At 49.4% G+C, this 25,760-nt stretch overlaps 1 protein-coding gene across 1 annotated transcript in view; it reads right to left on the bottom strand.

The window, feature by feature from the left end:
- LOC147115448 (tumor necrosis factor ligand superfamily member 10-like) overlaps window positions 1–25,363 on the bottom strand; it is a 31,325-nt gene extending 5,962 nt beyond the window's left edge. Inside the window, exons 1-4 of the mRNA XM_085989711.1 lie at window positions 25,204–25,363; window positions 3,716–3,892; window positions 3,421–3,466; window positions 929–1,048 (exon numbers count right to left, since the gene is read on the bottom strand). Of these exons, the coding sequence (XP_085845837.1) occupies window positions 929–1,048; window positions 3,421–3,466; window positions 3,716–3,892; window positions 25,204–25,326 (466 nt within the window). The 5' untranslated portion in view covers window positions 25,327–25,363. The remainder of the gene's footprint in view (window positions 1–928; window positions 1,049–3,420; window positions 3,467–3,715; window positions 3,893–25,203) is intronic.
- Window positions 25,364–25,760: the final 397 nt, after the last annotated feature.

The raw sequence follows: 25,760 nt of genomic DNA, 5'->3' as shown, positions 1-25,760 counted from the left end.
CTGCACTTAGAGTACTGTTCCGAGGTTACAGCGGGAGACCAGGCGAGCCCCTGTGGAATTTCAGGGCCATTGTGTTAATGCTTCTTGACTGTTCGAAAAGGTTTGCGACAAAAACTGCCCAGATTGTTCATATAATACTGACAATTTGTCTGTGTGTTTGTGTGTGTGTGTATCTGTGTGGGTGTTTGTGCGTGTGTGTGTGTGGGTGTGTGTGTGGGTGTGTGTGTGTGTGTTTGGATGTGTGTGTGTTTGTGTGAGTGTGTGTGGGTGTGTGTGTATGTGTGTGTGTGGGGTGTGTGTCTGTGTGTCAATGTGGATGTGATTGTGAGTGTGTAGGTGTGTGTGTGGGTGTCTGTGTGTGGGTGTGTGTTGGTGTCTGTATGTGTGTGGAGTGGGTGTGTCTGTGTGGGGGGGGTGTCTGTGTTTGGGTGTGTGTGTGTCAGTGTGTGTGTGAGTGTGTGTGTGAGTGTGTGTCTGTGTGTCAATGTGGATGTGATTGTGAGTGTGTAGGTGTGTGTGTGAGTGTGTGTAGGTGTGTGTGGGTGTGTGTGTATGTGTGTGTGAGGGTGTCTGTGTGTTGGTGTCTGTATGTGTGTGGAGTGGGTGTGCCTGTGTGGGGGGGGTGTGTCTGTGTTTGGGTGTGTGTGTGTCAGTGTGGATGTGATTGTGTGTGTGTCAGTGTGTGTGTGAGTGTGTTTGTATGTGTGTGGAGTGGGTGCGTGTGTGTGTGTCTGTGTGGGGGGGTGCCTCTGAGTGTGTGCGTGTGTGTCTAAGCGAGTGTTCACCGATCTCCCGCCATAAATTCGGTGTGAAATTGGTGTAAATCTCAGTGAAACGGCCATTTACACCAATTCTCGGGGGTTTCTGCTGAAGTTCTGGTGGGAAATCAGCGTTACTGGTGAGGTGTCGCTGAGTGTCAGAATCTCACCTTCCAGCGGGATTGACTTTGTCCTGTAGTTCCCAGTCAGATGAGCTGCTATTTTTTGTACCGACGGCTGTGCACCAGACCCCGACTGAGTCAGATATGGGAGGAAACGAGACACTTCACCTAACAGAAGCAGAAAGTATTCACACATTAGCTCAGAGATAGACGCAGTGTGTCTCTCTCCCTCTCCCCCCCCCCCCCGCCTTCATTCCCTCAGTTTTCCCCTCCTTCTCTCCCGAGGACGATGACTCCTTGCTGTGTCACAGCTCCACCACCATTCTTCACATGCAAGCGGCGGCAGACTATTCGGCAACAGGTGCCGTCACACTCCACCCCAGGAGGGTAGTGCGTTTGATGCTGTGTATATGGACTTTCAAAAGGCGTGTGACAAAGTACCACATAATAGACCTATTAGCAAAATTGAAGCACATGGGATTAACGGGGCATTGGCTGCTTGGGTACAAAATTGGCTAAGGGGCAGAAGCAGAGAGCAGTGGTGAACATTTGTTTTTCAGACTGGGGGGACGTATACAGTGCTGTTCCCTCAAGGGTCAGTATTAGGACCATTGCTCCTCAGCGGGAAGGCATTCCTGGGAGGAGGGGAGCCGAGCATGGCGGCCAGAGGCCGGACCGGAAGCGGGAGAAGCAGGCCCGGGCCGTCGGACCGTGGAGCCGGCGACGGTGAGGTGGAGGCCGCGGCGACTGGAGAATGTGTTTGGCGAGTCGGGCGGAGGCAGCGCAGCGCATCGGGACACAGCAGCAGCCATGACGACTCGCAGTCCGACTGGGAGGAGGGGAGCCGGGAATGGTGGCCAGAGGGTGAGCGGGAGAAGCAGGCCACCACATGTGGAGCCGAACCGGCAACAGTGAGGAGGAGGCCGCGGTGACGAGGAGGACGGAGCGGCTGAGGGACATCGTGCTCCCACTGCCACTGGATGCCAAAGAATTGACTTTCTGAACACAGCGCTGTAAGAATAGCTGACGTGTCCCGACGGGGAGTAAGCATTCCATTGTACTTGTACTTGTACTGGTTACATATGGCAAATAAAATTGAATTGAATTGAATTGAATATATAGTAATGACCTTGACTTGGGTATACTGGGCATAATTTCAAAATTTGCAGATGATATGAAATTCAGCAATGTAGTAAACAGTGAGGAGGATAGTAACAGGCTTCAGGAGGACACGGACAGACTGGTGAAATGGGCAGACACAAGGCGGATGAAATTTAACGCAGAGAAGTTTGAAGTGATACATTTTGGTAGGAAGAATGAGGAGAGGCAATATAAACTAAATAGTACAATCTTAAAGGGGGTGCAGGAATAGAGAGGCCTCGGGGTGGATGTACACAAATCATTGAAGGTGGCGGGACAGGTTGAGAAGGCTGTTTAAAAAAGCATACGGGATCCTGGGCTTTATTAATACAGGCATAGAGTACAAAAGCAAGAAGGTTAAGGTAAACCTTTATAAATCACTGGTTAGGCCTCAGCTGGAGTATTGTGTCCAATTCTGGTCACCGCACTTTAGGAAGGATGTCAAGGCCTTGGAGAGGGTGCGGAGGAGATTTACCAGAATGGTACCAGAGGATGAGGGACTTCAGTTATGTGGAGAGACTGGAGAAGCTGGGATTGTTCTCTTTAGAGCAGAGAAGGTTAATGGGAGATTTAATAGAAGTGTTCAAAATCATGAAGGGTTTTGGTCGAGTAAATAAGGAGAAACTGTTTCCAGTGGCAGGAGGGTTGGTAACCCGAGGACATAGATTTAAAGTAATTGGCAAAAAAAAACAGAAGTGAGATGACGAGAAAACGTGGTGGAAGCAAATTCAATCATAACTTTGAAAAGAGAATTGGATAAAAACTTGAAGGGGAAAAATTCGCAGGGCTGTGGGGAAAGAGCGGGGGGAGTGGGACTAATTGGAGAGCTCTTTCAAAGAGCCGGCACAGGCACGATGGGCCGAATGGCCTCTTTCTGTGCTGTATCATTCTATAATTCTATGTGATAATGATCAGATAATCTGTTTTAAGTGATGTTGGTTGAGGTACAAAGACAACAGGGAGAATTCCCCTGCTTTTCTTCAAAATAGTGGCCATGGGATCTTTTACGTCCACCTGAGAGAGAGAGAGAGCAGACGGAGCCTCAGTTTACCGTCTCATCTGAAAGACGGCACCTCCGACAGTGCAGCACTCCCTCAGTACCGGAGTGTCAGCCTGGATTATGGGCTCAAGTCTCTGGACTGGGACTTGAACACACGATCTTCTAGAACTCGGAGGCGAGAGTGCTGCCCACTGAGCCACGGCTGACACAATAAAACTTGCAAGTTGTTTGACTCCTGGGTCTAGAGCTCTTCTAGGACACGGGCAAGGACTGTAGCCTCCGCCTATCCCCACACAAGAGATTTATTTCCGAATTCACGCACCAAAACAGAAGCAGTACCAGCAAGTCTAACACATTTCTTAGGATGACAGGAGAATCAAGGGAATCCAAATGTGCTTACCTTTTACAATAATAGACATGTCCCGTTCATATTGATTGGATACTGTCTGTTAAAGGATTTAACAAAAACAATGTAAGCTTTCAAAAATATATTTTCTTCCGTATAAACCTCTCTACCCCCCTCTCTCCTCCTTTAAAACGCTCCTTAAAAGCTGCCTCTGTGACCAACCCGTCCAAATATCTCTTTATGTGGCTCGGTGTCAAATTTTCTCTGATAATCGCTCCTGCGAATCTCCTTGGGACGTTTTACTATGTTAAAGGCGCTATATAAATGCAGGTTGATGTTGTTGTTGTACCTTTTCTATCAGTTGTTGGATTTGAGCTCGGAATCGCCTGCAGAGGTCCTCGGTCCTCTCTGTTTGGTCCCTGCTCAGATAGTCATAGAATTCCTCGTCCGCCGTGGAGCCAGGGTGAAGATCCTGAACATCTCCCATCAGGCAGGCCATGTTGCTTTTGGAGAACGCTTCCTGTACCTGGAGACAAAGTAGGACAGACATGAGATAACGCACTTGCACGTGTTGGTATTCACGACAGCCAAAAGGAGGTCATTGCACATCGCGCAGAATCCACTGCACAGGAACGGACCATTCGTGCAGGGATAATTACAGTCCTAGCCCTTTTGGGCTACCCCAGATCAGGCGTATTCCCCAGACGTTCACCCTCAACTTAAGTTAGAGATAGCTGAATTCCATAAGACGCTTAAATGGGTCTAAAGGTTCAGGCTATCTCTCCCTAAAGGAAAGGAACGACTAAAGATGTTACCATCCTCCGGATAGTACTTTTAATAAGTTGAACTAGACTGTAACCTTCTGGATATTATGAGGGTCCGGAATACCCCCCAGAATTCTGCAACTCCTTACAAAAGAGTGTACAGAATTTGTGGGTTCGCGAGTCTATACAGAATTACTCTTTGAGACTATTCTAAAAATATATCGTTTTATTTAAGAGCCGACATTCAGTTAACATCTGTTGAATCAGTTGCAACATTAACAATTTAAAATACAATTAGCTTACATTTCTTATTTCTCAGAGATACTTATTCTCAAATCTTTACTTCGTTACATTTCTTATTTCTTACTTATTTCTAAATCCAGAACATCCGCCAAAATCAATCTGACTTCCTAAGACTCATAGTTAAAGACTTACAGAGATGCCTCTGGAAAGTTGAGAAATGCTTTGCCCATTCAGCGTGTTCTGACTTCTGTTAAAAAAGGTCTTATTTTTATACCCTTTTGGTAGTGGTTTCTTCTTTGATGTTCTCTGCTGATGTCAGCTAATTGTCTTTATTGATACCTCTTTCGAATGCTTTCTATTTTACTTATTTTACTATCAATTCAACTATTGCATGCATAATTATTTCTCTACCTTTAGGTGTTCCAAAAACCATCATAAAAACAATGACAGCTATGGTTTCTGTTTGATGTCATTCTTATCGAAGATTCTTCATTCAATTCTTAATATTGGCTTAACTGCTTTTTAGCAGACATTTTGACTTCGTGGTGTTCCAAGTTTAATACAAACACAATGTAATTGCTTGGTGTATCTATTGAAGTCTTATCTTCAAAGTCTTGTTGGTATGGTTTTTACTACATCTAAATTAACGACATTTTGACCATTGACCAGGGTGGTTCATGCATTTCTAGCTATCTCTATTGGTTGCATATTTAATCTTATGGCTCCTGTTTTCAAAGTTTAACATAAAACTATTTGACCAGCAGATTTTTCTTTTACTTGATGTCATGTTTTCAAAGGCACATGCCTCTTTTAATGTTTGTGTTTCTGTTCCAACGTGTTAGCTCTTCACACTTCACTTGGGTCTTCCATTGTGTTACACCCAAACTCTAGACTCTTCGGAAGCAAGTCTTTGCTTTTCAATAGGGTCTTAGTTTCTTGGTCAATATCCTTTTCCCATTTCAAAGCCTGTTTACAACTTTGTTATCAACTGATCTTCTCTCAGAAGCCTGTATTTCTGTTCACAGCCTGTGTCTGCTGAGACTTGTGTCTTTTAAACCCAGTATGTATGTCTTTTATTAATATTATTAGAAATCTGTTCATGGTATCGTGTATTTCTCTGAATCATGGCTATTCCTTCACATTTGGACCTACTGGTCTGTGCCGGTGTTTATACTCCACACACGAGCCTCCTCCCACACTAATTATCTCTTCCCACCCACCCACCCCCCTCTATTCCCTTCTCCCTCGTGTATGCATCAAGCCTCCCCTTAAATGTATCAATGCTCTCTGCATCAACCATTCCATGTGGCAGCGAGTTCCACATTCTCACCGCTCTCTGTGCGCAAAGAAATTTGATCTGTTTGTGGTTATCTTACATATATATATATATATAATATACACACATACACCAACCCCATCCAGGACAAAGCAGCCCGCTTGATCGGCACTCCATCCACCTCCTTAAACATTCACTCCCTCCACCACCGGCGCACCGTGGCTGCAGTGTGGACCATCTACAAGATGCACTGCAGCAACTCGCCAAGGCTTCTTCGGCAGCACCGCCCAAACCCGCAACCTCTTCCACCTAGAAGGACAAGGGCAGCGGGCGCATGGGAACACCACCACCTCCAAGTTCAAATCCAGGAAAACAAAGCAAAGGGGCTTAAAGGGTTAAATTATGAGGCCATGTCACAGACTAGTCTTGTATTCCTCTGAGTTTAGAAGATTAAGGGGTGATCTAATCGAGGTGTTTAAGATGATTAAAGGACTCGATAGGGTAGATGGAGAGAAACTATTTCCTCTGGTGGGGGGAGTCCAGAACAAGGGGGCAGAACCTTAAAATTAGAGCCAGGCCGTTCAGGGGTGATGTCGGGAAGCACGTCTTCACACAAAGGGTGGTGAAAATCTGGAACTCTCCCCCCCAAAAAACTGTTGAGGCTGGGGGTCAATTGAAAACTTTAAAACTGAGATTGATCGATTGTTGTTGGGTAAGGGTATTAAGGGTTACGGAACCAAGGCGGGCAGATAGATTTAAGATACAGATCCGCCGTGGTGTAATTGGTGGAACAGGCTCGAGGGGTTGAATGGCCTCCTCTTGTTCCATTGGCCTCAAATACCACCTACTGTGATTATATATCGACAGCCTCTCAAAACACAAGCTGTGTGTCATCCAGTCATTGCTTTCTGACTGAACTCAACTTCTCTCCTGCTATATTCGACCTTGATGGTGTCATGCACGAATGGGCGTTTCCCCAAGCAAGCCATGTTTGCACACAAACAGAAAGCAATGTTCCATATCCTGGATCACTGTGGTGGCTCCGATGGTACTTCTTACTGAATGTCTCTCAGAGCAGGAATTTAAAGGTTAGGATATCTGCTGTTGTTCTGAAGAAGGCTGTGGATTCGATGCCCACTCCATAGACTTGACCCCATAATCCAGGCCGACACTCCCGGTGCAGTACTGAGGGAGTGCTGCACTGTCGGAGGTGCCATCTTTCAGATGAGATGTTAAAACGATTACGGCACTATTTCACAGAGCAGGGGAGTTCTCCCCAGTGTCCTGGGGCCAATATTTATCCCTCAACCAACATCGCTGCAACAGATTATCTATCTGGTGATTATCACATTGCTGTTTGTGGGAGCTTGCTGTGCGCAAATTGGCTGCCGCGTTTCCCACATTACAACAGTAACTGCACTGCGAAAGTGCTTCATTGGCTGTGAAGCGCTTTGGAACGTGCTGAGGTTGTGAAAGGCGCTGGAGAAATATAATTCTTTCTTTCTTTTTGCTGTCATCGGGGCAAGTCCAGCCTAGAAGTAGAACTCAGCACCCTCAATGTACAGCTTCAGGTTAGACTTGCTGAGCAGGTCTCAACTGATCAGGGTAACCACGTCAGAGATCGGGTTTCATAACAAGCTTTTCGATGGAAGAAAGAAAGCAAGACTTGCATATAAACAGCACCTTACCTGACCTCAGGATGTCCCAAGTTCATTACAGCCAAAGAAGGTCTACCCTAAACCTCTCCGCCTCACTTTCCTCCTTTAAGACGCTCCTTAAAACCTACCTCATCTGCCCTAATATCCCCTTATGTGGCTCGGTGTCAAATTTTGTTGGATGACCTTTCTGTGAAGCGCCTTGGGATGTTTTACTACATTAAAGGTGCTATATAATTGCAAGTTGTTGTTGTTATTGTTGTAGTCACTGTTGTAATGTAGGAAACGCGGCGGCCAATTTGCACACAGCAAGATCCCACAAACAGGCCAATCATTTTGCATGCTGGTTTGTTGGGATCTTGCTATGCGCCAATTGGCTGCTGCATTGGGCTACGTGGCAACAGTTCAGTGTAGGTGAAGCACTCTGAAATGTTTCCACCTCTGTAACCTCCTCCACCCCAACAACCCTCCGAGATCTCTGCGCGCCTCCAAATTCTGGCCTCTTGCCCATCCCCGATTTTAATCGCTCCACCATTGGCAGCCGTGCCTTCAGCCGCCTGGGCCCTGAGCTCTGGAATTCCCTCCCTAAACCTCTCCGCCTCTCTCTCCTCCTTTAAGACGCTCCTTAAAACCCACCTCTTTGACCAAGCTTTTGGTCACCTGTCCTAATGTGGCTTGGAGTCAAATTTTGTTTGATAATCGCTCCTGTGAAGCGCCTTGGGACGTTTTACTACATTAAAGGCGCTATATAAATACAAGTTGTTGTTAAGGGCGGTATATAAATGCAAGTTGCTGTTGTTACTGTCGGAGGTGATAAGGCGATTTGTATAAATAGAAGCCCGTCTTCCTTAACCACGTGAATCATTCTTGTTGTGGAGCCTCAGGGATACAGCTCGTGTCTGGGAGTCTCACATCTGGGGGTCTGGCCTGTGTCACCCGCCCAGGGAGCGGGCCAGTCCGTGCCAGCCGCCTGAGAAAGGCTTTGCTAACCCGGTTCAATGAAGGGCCGTGCCTGTTTGGCGCTGGTACCCGACGAGGCCTTGCCACACCAATCAGAAAGCGACCAGATTCTTTCGTTACCCGATTGGGCAATTCCCGGCCGTCAGTCAAACAGCCTTCGCTCCCACCTCCCACATTTTTTAATTTAACGCCCCATCGATTTCTCTCGCCCGAGCGTTCCTCACAGCAGGAGGTTAAATTCCGGGAGACTCCAGGGCAATTCTGGGAGGGTTTCACAGTCAAAGCTTCACCTCCTGCAGTGGGAGTGAAACTCTCCTGCAACACCACGCAAACTTGGCAAATTGCCTTGTTTGTACCCGTAACAAAACAAGTAAAAGCTTTGTTTTTCTCCCAAGCTCTGCTTGGAGTTGAACAAACACAGATTTCCTGAGGAGATCAGGCATGGACTTGTGGCCAGAATTAAGTGCAGTTCGGTTTCGTCTGTGCCGCATCCTTAAATTCTGATAAACACCCATTATAATTCTTTGTCGAGAGCCCGAAATAGCAACGCAGATTATATTTTCAGTGCCTGTTCCGGCACTCTCACCAACTGTCCCAACACCCTCACCTCCTGTGCCGACACCATCACCGCCTGTGCCGACACCATCACCGCCTGTGCCGACACCATCACCGTCTGTGCCGACACCATCACCGCCTGTGCCGACACCATCACAGTCTGTGCCGACACCATCACCATCTGTGCCGACACCATCACCGTCTGTGCCGACACCCTCACAGCCTGTGCCAACACCCTCACAGCCTGTGCCAACACCCTCACAGCCTGTGCCAACACCCTCACAGCCTGTGCCAACACCCTCACAGCCTGTGCCAACACCCTCACAGCCTGTGCCGACACCCTCACAGCCTGTGCCGACACCCTCACAGCCTGTGCCAACACCCTCACAGTCTGTGCCAACACCCTCACAGCCTGTGCCAACACCCTCACAGCCTGTGCCGACACCCTCACAGTCTGTGCCAACACCATCAACGTCTGTGCCAACACCATCAACGTCTGTGCCGACACCCTCACAGCCTGTGCCAACACCCTCACAGCCTGTGCCAACACCATCAACGTCTGTGCCAACACCCTCACAGCCTGTGCCAACACCCTCACAGCCTGTGCCAACACCCTCACAGCCTGTGCCGACACCCTCACAGCCTGTGCCGACACCCTCACAGCCTGTGCCAACACCCTCACAGTCTGTGCCAACACCCTCACAGCCTGTGCCAACACCCTCACAGCCTGTGCCGACACCCTCACAGTCTGTGCCAACACCATCAACGTCTGTGCCAACACCATCAACGTCTGTGCCGACACCCTCACAGCCTGTGCCAACACCCTCACAGCCTGTGCCAACACCATCAACGTCTGTGCCAACACCATCAACGTCTGTGCCAATACCCTCACCGTCTATGCCAACACCCTCACAGCCTGTGCCAACACCCTCACAGCCTGTGCCGACACCATCAACGTCTGTGCCAACACCATCAACGTCTGTGCCGACACCCTCACAGCCTGTGCCAACACCATCAACGTCTGTGCCGACACCATCACCGTCTGTGCCGACACCCTCACAGCCTGTGCCAACACCCTCACAGCCTGTGCCAACACCATCAACGTCTGTGCCAACACCATCAACGTCTGTGCCAATACCCTCACCGTCTATGCCAACACCCTCACAGCCTGTGCCAACACCATCACTGCCTGTGCCGACACCATCCCCTCCTGTGCCGACACCATCACCGCCAAATAATTCGGCTAAACATTTTCACCCAGTTGGCAGTGTCCTTTAATTTGAATCCCGACTCACACAGGCCTCGAGCAGACCCAGTCTGGAGCCTGTTGCGATACAGGAGGGCGTTAGTGATGAGTGGGAGCAAAAGTAATTTGTCTGGACTCGACTTTGTGCTGTGGTTTCTAAGCCATTTTTGTTGATGAGCTTAAACAGCTGCAAGCTGGGACTTAGTTGTCGTCCTCTAACTAGCGGTGTAACCAGCTGATGTTTTCTAGTTAACTAGCGATGTTTTCTAGTTAATCAGTAACTAGTGGTGTTCCGCAGGGGTCAGTGATGGGACCCCAACTCTTTACAATCTATATTAACGATTTGGAGGAGGGGACCAAGTGCAACATATCCAAGTTTGCCGACGATACAAAGATGGGAGGGAAAGCAGTGACTGAGGAGGACATAAAAAACCTGCAAAAAGGACATAGACAGGCTAAGTGAGTGGGCAGAAATTTGGCAGATGCAATATAATGTTGGAAAGTGTGAAGTTATGCACTTTGGCAGAAAAAATCAAAGAGCAAGTTACTATCTAAATGGAAAGAAACTGCAAAGTGCTACAGTACAAAGGGATCTGGGGGTCCTGGTGCATGAAACACAGAAGGTTAGTATGCAGGTACAGCAGGTGATCAGGAAGGCCAATGGAATCTTGGCTTTTATTGCAAGGGGGATGGAGTATAAAAGCAGGGAAGTCTTGCTTCAGTTATACAGGGTACTGGTGAGGCCACACCTGGAATACTGCGTACAGTTTTGGTTTCCATATTTAAGAAAAGATATACTTGCTCTCGAGGCAGTTCAGAGAAGGTTCACTCGGTTGATTCCGGAGATGAGGGGGTTGACTTATGAGGAAAGGTTGAGTAGTTTGGGACTCTATTCATTGGAATTCAGAAGAATGAGAGGTGATCTTATCGAAACATATAAGATTGTGAGGGGGCTTGATCGGGTGGATGCGGGGAGGATGTTTCCACTGATGGGTGAGACTAGAACTAGAGGGCATAATCTTAGAATAAGGGGCTGCCCTTTCAAAACTGAGATGAGGAGAAACTTCTTCACTCAGAGGGTAGTAAATCTATGGAATTTGCTACCCCAGAGAGCTGTGGAAGCTGCGACATTAAATAAATTTAAAACGGAGAGAGACAGTTTCCTAGCTGATCAGGGAATTAGGGGTTACGGGGAGCGGGCAGGGAAGTGGACGTGAGTCTAGGTTTGGATCAGCCATGATCCTATTGAATGGCGGAGCAGGCCCGAGGGGCCGTATGGCCTACTCCTGCTCCTACTTCTTATGTTCTTAACAGCGGCCGTCTTCCTTTGCAGCTGTTAATGTATTCCCAATAAGGAATTCACAAGACTTACATTGGTGAGATCACCAAGTTTCTAACTTCCTGCTGGTCATTAGATCACCGTTACTGAGATATTAATAGACCTTAGGGTTTTCCCCTCTCGTGAACCATCTGCTGAAGACAGTGGCTCCCGGCTGGGATACAATATCACGGGTCATCGCCTCGATTAGACGGAACTTGTATTTCTATAGCGCCTTTCACCACCTCAGGGCGTCCCAAAGCGCCTTACAACCAATAAAGTACTCTTTGAAGTGCAGTCACTGTTGCAATGTAGAAAACGCCAATTTGGGCACAGCAAGATCCCACAAACAGCAATGAAATAAATGACCAGATCATCCTGTTTGTTAGTGAAATAACAACAGAAGACGCTGGAAAAGCTCAGCAGGCCGGGCAACACCCGCGGAGAGAGAAACAGAGTCAATGTTTCGGGTCGAAACCCTTCGTCAGAACTGAGCAAAAAAAACAGGAAATGAAACAGGTTAAAAGGCAAGTTTGGGGGCTGGGAAATGGGGGAGGGGATGAAAGAACAAAAGGTCTGTGAGAGGTGAAGAGACATTAAGAGATATTCAAGGCGAGACCAGATGGTAATAGGACAGGTAAAGAAACAAACAATGGCTCTAGATGAAGTGTGAAATGCGCTGGCAGAGTGAGAGACAGCTGCCATGTGGGAGAGAGAAACAGGAAAAGGCACAAACCAAAGGTGTGGATAAAAAATATATAAATATATGATAGGGGCCGAGGTTATGATCTGAGATTGTTGAACTCGATATTGAGTCCGGAAGGCTGTAAAGTGCCTAATCGGAAGATGAGGTGCTGTTCCTCGAGCTGCTATCATATTAGTGTTTGTTAGTGATGTTGGTTGAGGAACAAATATTGGACACCGGGGAGAACTCCCCTGCTCTTCTTCAAAATAGTACCGTGGGATCTTTTACGCCCAACCTCAACAAATCAGCCTCCCCACACATCCCCATCCAGCCCCTCGAGGCTCTTCTGCCATTCAATCAGGTCATGGCTGATCTGCATCTTAACTTCATTTACCTGCCTTGGTTTGGTTAATTCTCATCCTTGTTTTCAAATCCCTCCATGGCCTTGCGCCCCACCCTATCTCTGTTGCCTCCTCCAGTCCCACAACCGCCCCCCACCCGCGATCTTTGCGGTCCTCCAATTCTGGCCTCTTGTGTTCTTATGTTCTTCTGTTGAGCATCCACGATTTTAATCGCTCCACCATTGGTGGCCGTGCCTTCAGCTGCCTGGGCCCCGAGCTCTGGAATTCCCTCCCTAAACCTCTCCGCCTCGCTCTCCTCCTTCAAGACGCTCCTTAAAACCGACCTCTTCGACCAAGCTTTTTGGTCACCTGCCCTAATACAGGTATCCTTTATCCGAACTTCCGAAAACCTCTAAAAACCGAAAGTTTTTTCGTTCAGCATAAGTCATGCGCACGACGCCGACCCCCGCCCCCGACGACGCCGACCGACCCCCCGCCAACCCCCCGCCGACGCCAACCCCCACCCCCGACGACCCCCCCACCGACCCCCCCGCCGACGCCGACCCCCGCCCCCGACAAATTTCCCAGTCTTATAAAATACCTTCTGAAATCCGAAATTTTCCAAAAACCGAAACACGGCTGGTCCCGAGGTTTTCGGATAAAGGATAGTCTACCTGTATCTGTTTATGTGGCTCGGTGTTCAATGTTGTCTGATTAAACACCTGTGCAGCGCCTCAGGACGTTCTACAATGTTAAAGGCGCTATATAAATGCAAGTTGATGTTGTTGTTGGTTCTGTAACCCTGAACACCCTTGCCTAACAAAAATCTATCACTCTCAGTTTTGAAATTTTCAATTGACCCCCCAGCCTCAACAACTTTTTGGGGGGAGGGAGTTCCAGGTTTCCACCACCCTTTGTGTGAAGAAGTGCTTCCTGACATCACCCCTGAACGGCCTGGCTCTAATTTTAAGGTTCTGCCCCCCTTGTTCTGGACTCCCCCCACCAGAGGAAATAGTTTCTCTCTATCGACCCGATCGACTCCTTTAATCATCTTAGACACCTCAATTAGATCACCTCTTAATCTTCTCCAGTCAAGGGAATACAGGCCTAGTCTGTGCAACCTGTCCTCGTAATTTAATCCGTTTAGCCCATTAGTGAAGAATAAACAGTGAAAAAACTCCCTGCGACATTATTAGTTTAGACTAATTATTCTTCACTGATGCAGACTGAAAGAGCAGGAGCAGGGAGGTATGTTTGTATGTATATCTTTCATTTTCTTTTTCCCCCTTTCAGTTGATTTTGTTTCTGCTTAAGAAAAAAAAGAGGGCAGTATTCCTGTCCTTTAGCGTGAGTGACATCCCACCGTAGTTCACAGTGAGGCCTGAACGAGACATCAGGCAAACTCCTGGATCCAGGCCAGGGAACTCTGCTGTGTTTATGCAAACCAGGATTCTGGATTTTTTCAAATCCACTGCAGCTGAATACAAAGAGAGGATGTCGAGGGCAGCGGTGAGATCGAGCTGACAATTCTACTGCACCGAGAGTGGGTACCGCCTCGGGACCAAGCCTGCTCAGAGGGCAGACCCATGAAGGGTTTAACCAGCCAGGTTTCCTGTGCAGTAGAATAGAATAGGGCAGCTTATGCCACTTGAGACACTCAGGCCTCTGTACACCGCCCACTAGCCTGTGTTTTCTCTGGTGTTTAACATACAGAAATAATCCTTTTCATACTAAAGAAAAGTTAAAGATCAGGAAAGCCAATCCCTCTGGTACACTAACTCATCGAAGCCCCTCCCTCTGGTACACTAACCCATCGAAGCCCCTCCCTCTGGTACACTAACTCATCGAAGCCCCTCCCTCTGGTACACTAACTCATCGAAGCCCCTCCCTCTGGTACACTAACTCATCGAAGCCCCTCCCTCTGGTACACTAACCCTCCATCGAAGCCCCTCCCTCTGGTACACTAACTCATCGAAGCCCCTCCCTCTGGTACACTAACCCTCCATCAAAGCCCCTCCCTCTGGTACACTAACCCATCAAAGCACCTCCATCTGGTACACTAACCCATCGAAGCCCCTCCCTCTGGTACACTAATTCATCGAAGCCCCTCCCTCTGGTACACTAACCCTCCATCGAAGCCCCTCCCTCTGGTACACTAACTCATCGAAGCCCCTCCCTCTGGTACACTAACCCATCGAAGCCCCTCCCTCTGGTACACTAACTCATCGAAGCCCCTCCCTCTGGTACACTAACTCACCGAAGCCCCTCCCTCTGGTACACTAACCCATCGAAGCCCCTCCCTCTGGTACACTAACTCATCGAAGCCCCTCCCTCTGGTACACTAACTCATCGAAGCCCCTCCCTCTGGTACACTAACCCTCCATCGAAGCCCCTCCCTCTGGTACACTAACTCATTGAAGCCCCTCCCTCTGGTACACTAACTCACCGAAGCCCCTCCCTCTGGTACACTAACCCATCAAAGCACCTCCATCTGGTACACTAACCCATCGAAGCCCCTCCCTCTGGTACACTAATTCATCGAAGCCCCTCCCTCTGGTACACTAACCCTCCATCGAAGCCCCTCCCTCTGGTACACTAACTCATCGAAGCCCCTCCCTCTGGTACACTAACCCTCCATCAAAGCCCCTCCCTCTGGTACACTAACCCATCAAAGCACCTCCATCTGGTACACTAACCCATCGAAGCCCCTCCCTCTGGTACACCAATTCATCGAAGCCCCTCCCTGTGGTACACTAACTCTCCCATCGAAGGGGATATCTCATGGGGAGCGGGCGTGAAAGTGGAGATGAGGTCGAAGATCAGCCATGATCTTATTGAATGGCGGAGCAGGCTCGAGGGGCCGAATGGCCGACTCCTGCTCCTATTTCTTATATTCTCCCCCATCACTGCCCATCCCCCCCACTGTTGACAATGCATTGAAAACCTTCGCAGTTCAAGAGCTCATAGGTCACGAGGCACAGAGCGAAGTCGGGGGGGAGGGGTGGTGGGGGCGGGAGGTGAGGAAGAACCTTACTAACAACACCGAGCTTTCATGTCTGGTTCACACTTTTGACATTTTAGGTGCCCACTCAACAAAAACCACCAGACTGTCTGGGCTGAAGCAGACCATGAGCAACCCAAGGAGTCAGGATCCAATTGGCAGAACCAACTTCTCTCTTTAAAGTTCACCGATCAGGCAGATTTTTCTCAGCATTCCTAACAAAGACTGTCAGAGCATAATGGAATGTCCCCGGGAGAGTACGAGGGGTGGGGGGGGCGGGGAGAAGAGGGCAGAAGGAGGGGAAAGAAAGACTTGCATTTATACAGCTCCTTTCACAGCCTTAGGACAGCCCATAGTTTCACAACCAATGAAGCACTTTTGGAAATGTCACCACTGTAATGTACGGAACACCTACAGGCAGCCAATCAGCGCACAGCAAGCAGCAATATGACAACTGACCAGATCATCTGTTTTTGAGATGTTGGTCGAGGGATAAATGTTGGCCCCAGGACACCGAAGAGAACTCCCCCCTGCTCTTCTTCGAAATAGTGGCCATGGGATCTTTTATGTCCACCTGGGAGGGCAGATGGGGCCTCGATTTAATGTCTCATCAGAAAGACGGCGCTGCTGACAGTGCAGCACTCCCTCAGTACTGGCACTGGGGGTGTCAGCCTGGATTATGGTCTCAAGTCTCTGGAGTAGGGGCCCGAACACACGACCATCTGACTCGGAGGCGACAGAGTGCCACCCACTGAGCCACGGCCGATACACGTGGAACTTCGAACGCACGGGGCCGTGGCTTGGAACGGACGCTCTCCGACCCGATGACGGGTTCACGGCCCCCAAACATCCTCCACCCTTAGGAGACAGCGCGGACAACAGGGGGAGCGTCCACCTGCCCCTGGCTGCACCGTTCCTGCGAAGGAACTCCAGCGCACAGTTTGAGAATGGAGTGCGGGCTGAGCTAACACATTCAGTCTGAGGCTAATTGGATTTCAGCTACGTTCAGCCACAAGAATGGATCGATTCCAAACCTCCTCACTGCAGACGGTATTACTCTGCTGCCTCTCGCCAAGACAAGCATTCTCCCCCACACAGCAACTTGCACCTCCTCCCAGCCTCTGCACTGTCTGGCCACGTCAGCTATCTGGTGCACAAACATGGTTCTCTTTGTGTTCTTCTTTAAAGGAGGCTGTGGTTCCAGCTCTTTAAAGCCATCAATCATTAAAACAAAACAGGCTCCGCCCCTCTTCCAGGCTGAGTTGGCTGACCTCAGCTAAGCTGATGTCATAAGATATTAGCACGTACCAGGAGTTAAGGAGGGGAGGGAAACAGAGTGAGAAACATCAGCCCGTATCCCAGCTAAAATGTCTTCTTCTTAGGCAGTCCCTCGGAACCGAGGATGACTTGCTTCCACACTAGAAATGAGTTCTCAGGTGACTGATAAGTCCAATGCGGGACCTACAGTCTCTGTCACAGGTGGGGCAGACGGTGGTTGAAGGGGCGGGTGGGTGGGGTGCTTGGGTTGACGTGCGCTCCTTGCGCTTGGCTTCCGCGTGCTCCCGCCGAAGAGACTCGAGGTGTTCGGCGCCTTCCCGGATGCTTCTCCTCCACTTTGTGCAGTCTTGGGTCAGGGATTCCCAGGTGTCGGTGGGGATGTTGCACTTTTTCAAGGAGGCTTTGAGGGTGTCCTTGAAGCGTTTCCTCTGCCCACCTGGGGCTCTCTTGCCGTGTCGGAGCTCCGAGTAGAGCGCTTGTTTTGGGAGTCTCGTATCGGGCATGTGGACGATGTGGCCCGTCCATCGGAGCTGATCAAGCGTGGTCAAAGCTTCGATGCTGGGGATGTTGGCCTGAGCGAGAACACTGATGTTGGCGCGTTCTAAATTGAGTGTCAAACTGTGCGTCGACGTCAGGATGAGGACAGTCTCCCAAAGCTCTCCTCTCGTCACGCCGCCACTCAATGCTCAGGAGTCAGATCCCTGGTTGGTTTTTCCTTTCTATGGGAACAGGAGGAGGCCATTCAGCCCCTCGAGCCTGTTCCCCCATTCAATTAGATCACAGCTGATTTTCTACCTCATCTCCATTTACCCGCCTTTGCTCGTATCCCTCGATACCCTGACCCAACAAAAATCTATCGATCTCGGTCTTGAAAGCTCCAATTGACCCCCAGCCTCAACAGCTTTTTGGGGGAGTTCCAGATTTCCACCACCCTTTGTGTGAAGAAGTGCTTCCTGACATCACCCCTGAACGGCCTGGCTCTAATTTTAAGGTTCTGCCCCCTTGTTCTGGACTCCCCCCACCAATAGTTTCTCTCTATCTACCCGATCAACTGCTTTTATCATTTTAAACACCTCAATTAGATCACCGTACAATCTTCTAAACTCGAGGGAATACAAGCCCAGTCTGTGCACCCTGTCCTCAGAATTTAACCCTTTTAGCCCCGATATCATTCTGGTGAATCTGCACTGCTCACCCTCCAAGGAAACTATATCCTTCCTGAGGTGCGGGGCCCAGCACTGAACGCCGTCCCTAACCTAAGGGCACAGCAGCCCACTGCAGAACCCCAACAGCTGGCCCTCTGCACGGTAACACCCTCTGCTTCCACCACCTCCCACAGTCGACTATTCCACCCCCCCCCCCTTGGTTAAAATGCCTTTTCTTCTCTTTTTGTTCATTTCCGTGATGTGGGCGTCGTTGGGCAAGGCCGGCATTTATTGCCCATCCCTAGTTGCCCCGTGAGAAGGTGGTGGTGAGCCGCCTTCTTGAACCGCTGCAGTCCGTGTGGTGAAGGTGCTCCCACAGTGCTGTGAGGGAGGGAGTTCCAGGATTTTGACCCAGCGACGATGAAGGAACGGCCGATATACTTCCAAGTTGGGATGGTGTGTGTGACTTGGAGGGGGACTTGGTGGTGGTGTTCCCGTGCGCCTGCTGCCTTTGTTGTTCTAGGTGGTGGAGGTCGCGGGTGTGGGAGGTGCTGCCGAAGAAGCCTTGGCTTCTTGTAGATGCTTCTTCACTTAACTGTACGTTTACTTTTTCTCCACTAAAGCCTGAATCCTTGTCCCCTAGTCCGAGAGTTGAGGTACCGATCAGCCATGAGTTCAATGAATGGCGGAACAGGCTCAAGGGGCTGAATGGCCTCCTCCTGTTCCTTTCCGCCACTAACGTCCAAGCCCCTAATTTATAATTCCAGGGTTGAAAACATAGGCCGAAAGGCAGCTGACTGTGAATGATACGGGGAAGGAAATTCCCTGTATTGTGTTGTTGAACACAAACAATCGCTTCATTCAGTAACTCACTTCTTCAATCTATTCAAGGGGGAATCTTTCTGGTTTCTGAAGGAAATCACCACAGGTTCCTTTTTACGACAGAAAATTAAATGAGTTGTGCATCACTTGTACAGCAAGGGAGAATTGGATGGACCTCTGATTGAGTTGTGGCCACTGACAAGACGATCCTTGATGGAAGCAACTGAGCAGCCTGTGGAGAAGGTGTGGCAGTGGTGGGCCTGGTGTGTACCACAGTTCCAGGCTCTGTTGGGAGTGCCAGGCCTCGACTGCGCTACTTCCTCTTCCCCCCCCCCCCCACGCCCCTTGCCATGAGAGAGGAGAGATGTGAGTGATCAGCTCTGGGTTGTACTGGGGAAGGAGATAGTCATAGTCATAGAGTTATACAGCACAGAAAGAGGCCCTTCGGCCCATCGTGTCCGCGCCGGCCATCAAGCCCTGTCTATTCTAATGTAGGAGTGACAAACCCGTTCAGCTCTGGTAGGAGTAACAGGCTCCCACACTATGCTACGGTACCAGCTGAGGGAATAACTGGAGGAGCGACAAGACATAGATTGTGCTGCCCTACCAGTTCTGTTGGGAGTGATGGGCCTCAGACTGTGCCCTTGCAGTTGGGAGAGAACATTTTTTATAGGGTGGGGTGCAGAGAGTTCTCAAAAATTGAGTGAAGACCAACATACAAATACTTGCAATGTGTGTGTCAGTCGTGGCTCAGTGGGTAGCACTCTTGCCTGTCAGACGGTCGTGGGTTCAAGTCCTCACTCCAGAGACTGGAGCACCTAATCCAGGCTGACACGCCCAGTGCCAGTACTGAGGGAGTGCTGCACTGTTAGAGGTGCCGTCTTTCGGATGAGACGTTAAACCGAGGCCCCGTCTGCGCCCTCTCATGGAGACATGAAAGATTCCACGGCCACTATTTCGAGGAAGAGCAGGAGAGTTCTCCCCGGTGTCCTGGGCCAACGTTAATCCCTCAACCAACATCACTTAAAAAAAGAGACTGTCTGGTCATTTATCACGTTGCTGTTTGTGGGAGCTTGCTGTGCGCAGATTGGCTGTCGAGTTTTCTGCATTACGACAGTGGCTACACTTCAAAACGTGCATCAGTGTGAAGTGCTTTGGGACATCCTGAGGTCGTGAAAGGTGCTTTATAAATTCAAGCACTTTCTGTATTTATGAGCAGTAATTAGTGTTAGAATCAAACTTTTATTACTCAATTCAACCAGGGTAGAAGGTTAACACTGGGCAGCAACACTGGTCGACATTAGCCCAGGGAGACAGCAAGTAATAAGGGCGGAACATTAATGAATTTGACCTTGGTTCTTGCTGAGAGTGTGGAAAGATGCGGAGACTCTGTAGAGGGTAGCAATGGTCAAAGCACCTCCCGTAGTCTACTGCAGGCGAGAGAAACCTTGATCAAGGAGGTAAGGGTTAACCCTGTGGAACATGTCCAAGGTTCAACGTTCAATTTTATGCAAACGTGTTCTAGGAAGCTTCACCACTCAATGCCTATTGCACTTTTCCAGCTGGCACACAGAGTCCATTAACTGCTATGCAAATTTTATGAAGTAGATTCGGATTACTGCTCCCCACATCCTGGGGTGAAGTTGCACTTTATTCCAACGCTCTCATGACCGGCCTCCCACCTCACACTCTCCGTAAACTTGAGATCCTCCAAAAGTCTGCTGCCCGTGTCCTAACTCGCACCGAGTCCCGTTCACCCATCACCCCCTGTGCTCACTGCCCCATGTCCTAACTCACACCCAGTCCCGTTCACCCATCACCCCCTGTGCTCACTGCCCCGTGTCCTAACTCGCACCGAGTCCCGTTCACCCATCACCCCCTGTGCTCACTGCCCCGTGTCCTAACTCACACCCAGTCCCGTTCACCCGTCACCCCCTGTGCTCACTGCCCCGTGTCCTAACTCACACCCAGTCCCGTTCACCCATCACCCCCTGTGCTCACTGCCCCGTGTCCTAACTCACACCCAGTCCCGTTCACCCATCACCCCCTGTGCTCGCTGACCTACATTGGCTCCCGGTCCAGCAACGCCTCGATTTTAAAATTCTCATCTTTGTTTTCAAATCTCTCTATGGCCCCCGCCCCTCCCTAACTCGGTAACCTCCTCCAGCCCTACAACCCTCAAAAAAAACTCTTACGCGTCCCCGATTTTAATCACTCCACCATTGGCGGCCGTGCCTTCAGCTGCCGAGGCCCAAACTCTGGAATTCCCTCCCTAAACCTCTCCACCTCTCTCTCCTCCTTTAAGACGCTCCTTAAAGCCTACTTCTTTGACCAAGCTTTTGCTCACCTGTCCTAATATCTCTTTACGACAGCAAAATACTGCGGATGCTGGAAATCCGAAATAACAACAAATAAAGCTGGAAAAACTCAGCAGGCCAGGCAACATCCGTGGAGAGGGAAACAAGAGTTAACGTTTCAGTTCTGACGAAGGGTCTTCGACCTGAAACATTGACTCTGTTTCTCTCTCCACGGATGCTGCCTGGCCTGCGGAGTGTTTCCAGCATTTTCTGTTGTTATTTCTAATATCTCTTTTTGTGGCTCAGTGCCAAATGTTGTTTGATAATCGCTCCTGTGAAGCACCTTGGGATGTTTTACTACGTTAAAGGCGCTATATAAATGCAAGTAGTTGTTGGTTAGTTACTGGCCCAGCATTAGAGGTGGCTTCATGCTCCCAGCGAGCGTCCAGGGATGGAGGTGCGGGCTGAGATGAAGCCAAACCCCGTTTCCTCAAATCAATCTTTCTTTCAAGTATCCTAGCTGTTGATCTCACCCATTCTGACCAAGCTAGCCAACGGTGGAAATACATTTCTTTCCTACGGTGATTGCCCAACTCATCTCTACACCCCCGTGCCCCCCACCACCCGCCCCACCCCTGCCTGCGGTTGGTAAATGCACTGCCAAGTTTTCCAAGTGATATGAAGATATGAAGAGAATGGTGAGGAAAAGCTATCACTGCCCAAGCTATAGATGAGACGATGCAACCTCAGGTATCACCCTCGCCAAGGCTTCTTTGGCAACACCTCCCAAACCCACGAGCTCCGCCACCTAGAAGGACAAGGGCAGCAGGCGCATGGGAACACCACTACCTCCAAGTTCCCCTCCAAGTCACACACCATCCTGACATGGAAATATATCGGCCTTTCCTTCATCGTCGCTGGGTCAAAATCCTGGAACTCCCTCCCTAACAGCGCTGTGGGAGCACCTTCACCACATGGACTGCAGCGGTTCAAGAAGGTGGCTCACCACCACCTTCTCAAGGGCAATTTGGGATGGGCAATAAATGCTGGCCTTGCCAGCGACGCCCACATCCCAAGAATGAATAAAACACCCTCTCCAATCGTTTAGTGGTGGCTCCTGGAACTTCCAGGTTCTTTGCCTAATCTCAGTCAGGGGGGTGGGATTGATGTTACAATTCACCTCAGTAAGCCTGGGTCTAAGGAATAAATTCAGCCAGGACTCCCACTCCTGGTCCCTTTCCAGAGACCACCATTTTCTTATTTTTCCAATAAATTTCCACCCCCCCCCCACCCAACCCCCGCCCCGCCTTCTCCTGAAGACGCTGATCCCTTGCTGGGGTTCGGGTCTAGAGGCACCGCTCCCCTCCAATACCTCACCTAAATGGCCTATTTGACAGCGAGTGTCTAGCATTTCAACCAAGGGGGGTGGAGGGGGAAATCACATCCAACACCAATGCTGTCCTCAATCCAATGCACATGTAGTCACACCTGGAATAAGGGCGACTCAATAACCATCAGCAGCGGGATCCCTGGCCTATGTTTCCCCCTCCTAGCCCAGGTAGGGTTGCCAACTCTGGTTGGGCGTTTTCCTGGAGGTTCCATCACATGACCTCTCGTCTCCATTCGCCCCGCCCCACCCCCCCCCACTCTCCCGCCATTGGTCGCCCAACACATCAATCCTCACGGCACCCCGCCATCCCACAGCCAATTGGGATGATTCATGGCCCTCAGTCAAACAGCCTGGTTTTTTTCTGCTCAATTCCAACATTTTTATATAACTTAATAAACAAAAATGTTCAAAGCAAATGAAAAAAAAAACACATAATTTTTTTTTAATGCCCTTGTGATTTTTTTCTCCTGGGTGTTGCTGGCCGCGGTGTCCTGGAGATTAATCTTCGATTCCTGGAGACTCCAGGCCAATCCCAAGCAATGGAGAAGAATAGCGTCCCAATCCCTCAAGCCCATTGTCAAACCTGGGGCTTTCCTGGTCTGGGCAGCCCAGTTGCTGACTGGGATAAGCTCACCGAACCTTCAGGGGAGCCTCTGGGACCTTCTGTCAAATTGGCTCCATAAAAGGGAGCAGGCCACAAGAAGTTCACCGCCTGTCCTTGTTTTCGCTGGAGTGAATTGGCCAGAATTCAAGTTCTTTTTTTTCCCTTCCCCCCTCTCAGTTATTTATACCATTGTACAAGAAAACAAGAGAAGTAAGTGCCCTTCGACTGATCCCCGACCGCCATCGGACACCACGGGGCGACCTGCAGGGTGCAAAGTACCTCCTCCACCTGACAGCTTAATTACTTTTCCCCACTCCAGAGGCTGCCACAATTAACCAGATCATGTCTGTACCCAACCAATCCTAAACATGCAACCTTTCCAGGCACCATGAGGTTACTAATGCCCACTTACACCGAGTGCTTACATTGCAACAGATAGAAAAGAACTTGCATTTATAAAGCGCCTTTCACGACCTCAGGACATCCCAAAGCGCTTCACAGCCAATTAAGTACTTTTTTGAAGTGTGGTCACTGTTGTAATGCGGGAAACGGGGCAGCCAATTTGCGCACAGCAAGCTCCCACAAACAGCAACGAGATAATGACCCAGATAATCTGCTTTAGTGATGTTGGTTGAGGGATAAATATTGGCCATTGCGACAGTGCAGCCCTCCCCTGGCACCAGCACTGGGAGTGTCAGCCCAGACTACGTGCCGAAGTCTCTGGAGTGGGACTCGAACCCACGACCCGAGAGGGCGGGACGGGACCTTAGTTTAACTTCTTCCTCGGACAGACGGTACCTCCGACAATGCAGCACTCCCTCTGCGCCGGGGTCCCGCGGCACGATTCAAAGAAGAGCAGCGGGGGGCGCGGGGGCGGGGGCGTTCTCCCCGGAGGGCAATATTTTATTCCTCAACCAACATCACTAAAAAAAAACAGATTATCTGATCATTTATTGTATTGCCGTTTGTGGGATCTTGCTGTGCGCAGATTGGCTGATGCGTTACCGTGACTACACTTCAGTCAGCAGTTTTGAAGTTGCGTGGCAAGTAATGTAGGTTGCAAAGTGCCTTGGGGCGCTCTGAGGCGGTGAAAGGCGTGACCGAAGTCAGGAGTTCTTGGCATCGACAGAGTTTGCAACTCTGCACGCGATACATCGCTTTATATAAGGTTGCACAGCCAGCCTGGCGAGCATTCAGCACCCTCTGGCAGTGAGTGGGTGCTGCCTTCATGCACCTTAAAAGACAATACACAAAAGACCTATTACCCCGCCACCACCACCCACCCCCCCCATGCCCACCTTGCACAGGTAGCTCGGTAAATCCACCTTATCTCTTCTAATGTTTGATCAAAATGAAAAAAGGTTAATCTAACAGAAGGAGACAGGAGTTAGGGGAGGAGTTAAGCCCGCAGGTCAAAAAAAAACCTCTTCACAACCATTCAAAACAGTAAAATTCCCCTGCCCGCCAACATCCAACCGAACAACTGCACTGTCCTCCCAGTAAACAGCTGTGCTAAGTTTAGCAGTGCCTAGGAAATCGTGCACTCACAGAGCACATGTACAGCAAAGTGGGAGGAAAAAAATTGGCTCAGTTTGTGTTTTTGTTTGCGAGCTGGGGGCATCTTGCCAACTTTTCAAAGTTGGTTCGACATCAGGGAGCTAGCCTTGTATGCAATAAAGGGGGGGGGGGGACTGAGCACAGATACAGAGGGGCGATATTTAACCCCCTCTTGGCTGTGCTTTCTTTGCCCCCTTACTTTGCACTTTAGGAGACTGAGACGGTTTGGCTGCCAGTCAGTAACCAGCGCCCTTCCTCTCTCAGCGACAACACACTGAACAGTCCTGAAAACACCAACAGCGCAGAGTAAACATTGTGATTACATTTCTCAATCGCCCTATTCCAATTTTTTTTTTTACAAATTTAATTCGAATTCTTTTTGGAGGTTTGCAAAAGGCAAATTCTGCACGAAAAAAATTGCATAACTTGTTTACATTTTTTTTTAAATCGCGTAACTTGTTTACATTTTAAAAATGCATCACATTTTTTGCATTAACAAAATTGCTTAACTTGTTTACATTTAAAAAAAAATGCGTAACTGTTTTTTGTTGCATTTAATCCTATATTAATGAGGCTTAAATTAAATGATAACGCGACTGAGTTGACCCTGTGCAACTTTGCGAGAAGCAAGCGGGAGGTGGGAGGGAGGGAGAAAGAGAGAGAGAGAGACTGTCAGGATAAAGCACTTTGCTTCTCCTACCTGCTTTAACTCGCTGGAAAAGTATAAGTAAGTGACAGCCATACACATGCACTGCAGCAACAGTACAGAGCCCAGCACGTAAGCCAGTCTCTGGGCAGTAATCGAACCCTGTGTGGTTCCCATGTTGGCGATGCTTATTTGAGATTCTTCAGACCTGGAGTGTTTTGTTTTGAGAAAGAGAGGGGCGTTTTTTTTAAACAGTCGCCGAGTGCAAACAAAAACTCCACAGAGGAGGAGTTCCACCCAGCTGCCAAAAAAAAATCCCCTTTTACTTCCTGCTCAGGACTTCAGTTTCTATTCCCGGGATAAACCTCCCATTTCAGTTTCAGCATGAGAAATTAAGACAGCAAACTAAGCCTGCTGAGTTTTCCCAGCGTTTTCTGTTGTTACTGACCTGTTAATCTGGGTCTGGGCGAGGTGCAATTGTGTCCTGTTCCAAAGCCAATTTAACTTGGGATTTCACTTGTGTCACTAGAGTTTAGAAGAATGAGAGGGTATCTGATTGAAAGGTATAAAATTCTGACAGGACTAGACGGACTGGATGCAGGGAGGATGTT

Source organism: Somniosus microcephalus, chromosome 6 (genome assembly GCF_052327205.1).
Source record: "Somniosus microcephalus isolate GS21.2 chromosome 6, FLI_Smic_1.0, whole genome shotgun sequence".
Lineage (NCBI taxonomy): Eukaryota > Metazoa > Chordata > Chondrichthyes > Squaliformes > Somniosidae > Somniosus > Somniosus microcephalus.
Note: the sequence above shows the minus strand (reverse complement) of the source record. Positions and strands in the feature narration are given on the sequence as shown.